Genomic DNA, 6,884 nt, shown 5'->3' on the forward strand with positions numbered 1-6,884 from the left:
AAATTATAGACTAATTAGTCTTAAAAAATTCAGCTCGTGCTAATCAGTTAGACTGCATAATTAGTTATTTTTTCAACTGTATTTAATGCTCCATGCACGTGTCCGAATATTCTATGTGACGGATACTGTGCAAATTTTTTTGGGAACTAAACATAGCCTTAAGCGCTCAAGTGCAGAACAACAGCAACCAAATCTGCAAATAGATGATGACAAGACAAGATAGTACTCTCTGTCAAGGCTGCGGCCAAATCTGCAAATAAATCGGTAAGGGAGCTCGAGGTAGTGCTGTGTCAAGAAGTTCACCAGACACCAGCCATTATGTTTTGTGTTGATTGAATCCTTTTAAGGTGAATCCTATAAAATCGCTTGCTACATTTGTAATATAAAAGAAAGAAGTTTACAGTTTGGCTTGCAACTCATATCAGATCCTGATGATTTTTTATAATCAAATTGGCTTCATGATTGAAATTCTAGGCTTAATATATCCGCAAAGAATCATTAGTTATTACTGTATGGATAATGAAATTTAGGATTTCATACATTGATTTCCTTGTGTCATGGTGTAAACATCCTATTTGCCTGACAAACATCCATGTGGAGAGTTGTAACTTTTGATCAAGAGTTACAACTGCCAGTTATGTCATTCTGATATCATTTCTTTGTTCTATTTATCCTGAGGATTTTCCCCCAGAGCTGTCCTTAGATTAATTTCCCAAATTAGGAGCTCAACATTTCAACAAGGAATTATGTTTCTATCTTTGAATAGAAATAATTAGCTAGTATATGTTTATTTGCAACACGCACAAATATATTTTCATGTTCTGTTTGTTTATCTTGTAGTATTAACAGCATTGCTTTCCATTTTTGCCACTAACCTCTTGAGTGCTGCTATTACCATGAACTTTAGTAGTTTTGTCAATTTACCTACATGGTCGCATTATCAAACCTGTTTGGTTAATTACCCATGAGACTTTGTATTTTTCCTATGGCTAGGGGTGTTGCTGCCAAAAAGTTGAAAGTATAAGACAGTTATCTATCGCCACTTTGATTTGTAACAAGGCAAATACAATTAAAGATTATCAATATATTGGATGTGATTGAAATATAATTCAAGGATAGTGACTTATAATTTAGGTTTATATCTAAGTTCAATATCAAATTCTTTACTCCTAGGACAATTTGTGAGGCCATCAAGCTCACGCTACCATTTTCTTTGTATGCTAAATCTAAATGGATTTCATACTGCTTGAGTAAGCATATGGGGACCAGACTTAAATAGTAAGATGTTCAATTGGATTATATTATCTTAAAGTTCAATTCATGTTGCTTCCCTCGCTGGCCTTCCTCTCATATACTCCGCGCAAACGCTTCTCTTCTCAGCATGAATTAATCATAGCAAGCACAACGAAAATATTTGAAGTGATGAAATAATGCGTGACTATCAACATATTCAGTATACACATACTGCTATACTAGAAGGACCCAATGCAAATATACTCCAAAATGCACCGCCAGTAGAAACACTTGGCTCCCTCCAATGTTGGCGCGGCAAGGCCGCGCTGTGGTTGCTAGTCGATCCACGAAATGCGACGTGGTGAGAGCCGTCCTGGGCTCTCTCGCTGGGCCCTTTGTTCCTGGCTCTTGGGCCGAATAGATTGGATAGATAGATAGATAGATAGATAGATAGATAGGAATCCCCTAGCCCCTCCGCGCGGGCCACATGTGTGCCAGCGGCAAGCCGTCCACTGCCGCCGAGCGGCGTCGTCGAGTTTGCGACCCGAGTCCCTGATTTTCGTCCGGTCAACGCACCGTCGCACCGGGACGCCTGCCTGCTCACGATCAGCAGGCGCGTCTGGTGCCGTGGTGTCGATCGCCACCCGGTGTTGACTACTCCAGTAGTAGCATGACTGGAGAGATGGAAGGCCGAATATGCCCCGGGGGGGATTCCTCCACTGTGCCGCGCAGTCGCCGGTCCACACGCGCGCCCTAGTCTTCTTCGGCAACAACTAATCATGTCACGAGAGACGACCGATCGAGTCCTTCATACCGGGCGTATCGAACGTGCCGTCGGTATGGTCCCCTTCGCCGGCGCCTCGTACGCGCACCGGCGAGGAGCCAGGACGAGCCCGTCTGCGCCAGGCTCTGGCGTGCTCGTCCGTCTGCTCCGATCTCGGCGTGGGTTCGCGTCCCCGCACGCCGTTCTTGTGCCGAGCCCGCCGCCTGCGATAAGAAAATCAAAACCACCCTCCTATAAACAACCCAACGACCCCCCGGCCCGGGCCAGCCACCAGATTCCTTCCTCCTCTGCAAAGCCGCCGAAATCGATCTCACTGGTCACTGCATCCCTCCGATCCCAGTCCCACTGCAATACTGCATCACTCCCAAGTCTCCAACGCCGCACCGCCGCGCCAGCATGGGCGGCGGCCTCGGGCTCCGGCCGCTGGCGGTGCTCCTGGTCCTCGTCGCCGCGGCGGCCGGCCGCGCCGCTCCCGCCGAGGGAAAGGGTAGGGGGAGGGGGGCGCACGGTAGTACCAGCACCAGGCTGCGGTTCCGGCGCGACAGCGGGACGTTCAAGGTGGTGCAGGTGGCGGACATGCACTACGCCGACGGCCGGGCCACGGGCTGCGAGGACGTGCTCCCGTCCCAGGTGGCCGGGTGCTCCGACCTCAACACCACCGCCTTCCTCTACCGCGTCTTCCGCGACGAGGACCCCGACCTCGTCGTCTTCACCGGTGGGTACACAGGCTGCTCTGCGGCTCTGCCCCCAATCCATTGCCACTTTCATCCGGATCAGTCTCGCTATTGCTCGTGGTTAGATTGGCGCTGCGGTTTAGTTGGATAGAGTAGCTTTTCAAATTTAGTCGGATAGAGTAAGTGACAAGATTACTCAGTCAGTGTGTGCTTGCTGATGATTGATGAGAGAGATCTCCAGCGTGTTGGCGTTAATTATTCGAGATCCCGTTATGAAAAAAAATGAAACGTACCTCCAGTGGCTTTGATCACAACAAGACACATGTCACGGGTTTCACATCTCACAAGCGACAGCACGTGAGGGGCAGGGCAAGTGGAAGCTTGTGTGCTTCAGAGTTCAGACTGGATTCAGGAATTCCCTATCCTATCCTAGGGGCCCCGGTCGCATGGCGCCATGCCCGAACAGTTGAGTTCCCCGTTGTTGATTGGCCTGGGATGACCACAGTCGGCAACAGGTCTTATGATGGCTGTGTCCATGTCTCCATGAGGGCGATGAGCACTACTGCATCGAAATATCGAATGGAGCTGAAAGGATCCGAGAACAGTACAATGCATCCCCCTTTGTGATCTTCTCTAGTTCCTGCCATGCTTTATCGTTAGCTGGGTGCAGATAATGTATTTTGGGGAAACCAAAGTTGCAACGAACAACTGGCTTTTATATTAATGTTTGCTCAATTATGTCAGAGCAGTGATGTCCATAGTTCATACATTTCACCGTAATAAACTACTAATCAAATTTCATTGTGCAGGTGATAACATCTATGGTGCGGATTCAAGTGACGCGGCCAAGTCTATGGATGCAGCGATTGCCCCAGCCATTGACATGAAACTTCCTTGGGCAGCTGTGATTGGGAACCATGACCAAGAGGGTACGCTGTCGCGTGAGGGTGTAATGCGTCACCTTGTGAGCATGAAGAACAGCCTTTCAGGACTCAACCCCGAAGGAATTGAAATTGATGGCTATGGTAATTATAATTTGGAAGTTTCCGGGGTTGAAGGAACATCACTGGGTGAAAAATCAGTGCTCAACCTGTATTTCCTAGACAGTGGTGACTATTCTACTGTACCGTCAATCAAAGGTTATGGTTGGATCAAGGCCTCACAGCAAGTCTGGTTCCAACAAACATCTTCAAGCCTACAGGTAAGTTGGTGATATTCCTTTAGAAGAAAAACCTAATTTAGCTCTTTGTTTTGTCTTGTACAATAACTCAAACAGGTCAGGACTATTGCTCCTAATATATAAATTGGATCACTTTTGTGACATCTATTATATTTTAGAAACAAATCATTGTGAATCAGCTGAGAGAAAATGATGAATTGGAGGGCAGCATATCTTATATTACAAGCTTCCTAAAATATGTACTACTGATTTGTATGATGTACCAATTTTAACTGTGCAAAGTTTTATCTTTAGTCATTCAGATGTCTTAAATCAGTAAGGGCAACTCCAACGTATAGTGCAGAAAGATGAGCTATCCTCTGACACGTCAGGTGGTGCTAGCTTGTCACATTTTACTCCAATGTTTAGCAAAGTCTAGCACTGCTCTGAATCCACATTAGAAAATAAAATACTCCCCTACTCAGCTTTTCCCCACGCCATGTGCTGCTCATCGATGGGAATGAATGATTTTTTTAACGTTAGCACCGGGTGCTCAGTTAAGCTACCGGTGCCAAAAAAATTTAGACTAGCACCACTGCTCCACCGTTTAGCCAAGGTGCCAAGGCTTTCTCTCACCTGCTAGCACCTCCTTGGCAACCCCGTTGAAGCTGCCCTAAGTACATTGCTAAGTGAAACAATTTTAATTACGGTTGGTGATGATATAGTTCCCAAAATTCTTTGTTTCTAAATGTCAGATCAATTTACATTAAATGTAACCAGATAAAGCCTCCCGGAGTTTATCTTTATACATTGATTTCTGTTCAGAAAGATCATTATGTTAGGTTTAATTCTACTCATCACAAACGGTCATCTAAAAAATTGCAGAGAAAGTATATGAATGAAAACCCGAAGCAGAAGGAGCCAGCACCTGGCCTTGTGTTCTTCCATATTCCACTGCCGGAGTTCAGCAGCTTTACCGCAGCCAATATCACTGGAGTAAAACAGGAGGGAATTAGCTCAGCATCAATCAACTCTGGGTTCTTTGCCTCCATGGTGGAGGCTGGAGATGTGAAGGCCGCCTTTATTGGACATGATCACATTAATGACTTCTGCGGAAAGCTCAGTGGTATTCAGCTATGCTATGCTGGCGGATTTGGTTACCATGCCTACGGGAAGTCTGGGTGGTCAAGGAGAGCAAGGGTGGTGTCTGTGCAACTTGAGAAGACAGACAACGGTGAATGGCAAGGAGTGAAGTCCATCAAGACATGGAAGAGGCTTGATGATCCCCATCTCAGCACAATTGACTCTGAGATCCTCTGGAATAAAGGCACTAATGGTAAGACAGGGTCAGAGGCTATGGGTGCCTTCGATCAATGATTATTGTAAAATGAAAAGGGTTACTGGGACAGTTAATATGATGTTAGATGTATCATTTGTGTCCTGATGACACAAACTTATTTCTTTTTGACACGGCAACTAATTTAGGAATTACCAATTGACAGGGAGGCGCAAGAAGAATACTGACGGTAGTTAACTCATGTGGACAGCAAATGGAGCACCGTATTGGACTCTCTGGCCTCTGCATAGATGTGTATCGTTGGATGGCCAATTTAACAGAGTAGCAAAATGCAGAAATGTGCAGGAGGAAAAGGAAGATTATATACTACACGTACACAAGTTTCCCGGTTGTATTTTTTTTCCCTAGTTAGGAAATAACACGTCGTGGAGCAATTGTAATTCAGTGCAGATGTCAACTATTTACAAGTGTCCCCAACTACAGTGCAGTGATCTAAGGTAAACGCGAATGCAATTCCGCTGAGGTCCCATCTCATATATTGCTACTGGCAACATCTTTCAAGTGCGATCCAAACTACTGGTCTCTCATCTCATGAACTCGTTTTGGCATGATGTCTGAACGTGGGATGTTCCAATACGGATTCACTTCCTTGAACTTGACCTTATATGTTTCTTGCCACTTCTAGCCTCTTGCCCTCTTTCGACGCAGAGTTGTTGTCACTGCTCATTCCGTACTACTCTAAACTGAAACCGCAAACATATCCACCCGAGTTGCAAATGTGGACAAGAAACAGGTCATATATAGTAACTAACGAGCCCAGATTTCTGAAAATCTCACTGATGAACACAGATCACAAGCCACGACGAAATTAGACCAGAACACAACCCATCCACAAATCTAAACACCAACATGTTACACCACAGTGCTACTGGAGTCTCTACTGTCTAAGCCTTCTTCGGGGATTTGGCGCCCTTCTTGGGCGACTTGGCCTCCTTGGCGCCGCCGCTGGCCGCCTTCTCCGCGGCCTTCTTGGGCAGCAGCACCGGGTTGATGTTGGGGAGGACGCCGCCGTGGGCGATGGTGACGCCGGCCAGCAGCTTCCCGAGCTCCTCGTCGTTACGGATCGCAAGGAGCACGTGGCGCGGGATGATGCGCGTCTTCTTGTTGTCCCTCGCCGCGTTGCCGGCCAGCTCCAGCACCTCGGCGGCGAGGTACTCGAGGACGGCCGCGAGGTAGATGGGGGCGCCGGTGCCGACGCGCTGCGCGTACCGGCCCTTCTTGAGGTAGCGCCCGATGCGGCCTACGGGGAACTGGAGCCCGGCCTTCACGGACCGCGACACCGACTTCTTCCTGGGGCCACCCGCCTTGCGCCCGGCCGCCCCCTTCTTCACCTTCCCGGTGGCTCCGCTGGCGTCCATGGTCGCCGCTGCCGCGCTTCGGGAGAGCTTTGGAGGAGGGAAAATTGGGGAATCTGAGCGCGAGAATTCGAGTGGTGTGATGCCGCCCAAATGCCAAGAGGGGTTGTGTTTAAAGGGAGTGGCGGGGGTGGGGAGAGGTGGTGGGCCCGGTGATCCGTGGGCGAGGAAATGGACGGCCAGCTCGGGAGGGGTTTGGACGGCAGGGATGAGTTTCTGAGGGGCGATCCGCGAGAGGGACAGCACAGCCAATCAGGTGGGAGTAGCAGTGTTTTTGAACAAATATACACTCGGCTCCCTCTCCTCTCCTGCCAGATGTTTT

The 6,884-nt window shown here is 48.0% G+C and overlaps 2 protein-coding genes across 2 annotated transcripts; one reads left to right on the forward strand and one right to left on the reverse strand.

Moving 5' to 3' along the window:
- The first annotated feature begins 2,072 nt into the window (after positions 1 to 2,072).
- Positions 2,073 to 5,698, forward strand: LOC120661359 (probable inactive purple acid phosphatase 29). The gene is made up of 4 exons (XM_039940208.1): positions 2,073 to 2,732; positions 3,501 to 3,892; positions 4,736 to 5,186; positions 5,353 to 5,698. Exons 1-4 carry the CDS (start codon positions 2,414 to 2,416, stop codon positions 5,382 to 5,384), a joined length of 1,194 nt encoding a protein of 397 aa, XP_039796142.1. The 5' UTR covers positions 2,073 to 2,413; the 3' UTR covers positions 5,385 to 5,698.
- Positions 5,699 to 5,926: 228 nt separating this feature from the next.
- Positions 5,927 to 6,659, reverse strand: LOC120661360 (histone H2A-like). The gene has a single exon (XM_039940209.1). It carries the CDS (start codon positions 6,563 to 6,565, stop codon positions 6,092 to 6,094), a length of 474 nt encoding a protein of 157 aa, XP_039796143.1. The 5' UTR covers positions 6,566 to 6,659; the 3' UTR covers positions 5,927 to 6,091.
- Positions 6,660 to 6,884: the final 225 nt, after the last annotated feature.

Source organism: Panicum virgatum, chromosome 2N, assembly GCF_016808335.1.
Source record: "Panicum virgatum strain AP13 chromosome 2N, P.virgatum_v5, whole genome shotgun sequence".
NCBI classification, from domain to species: domain Eukaryota; kingdom Viridiplantae; phylum Streptophyta; class Magnoliopsida; order Poales; family Poaceae; genus Panicum; species Panicum virgatum.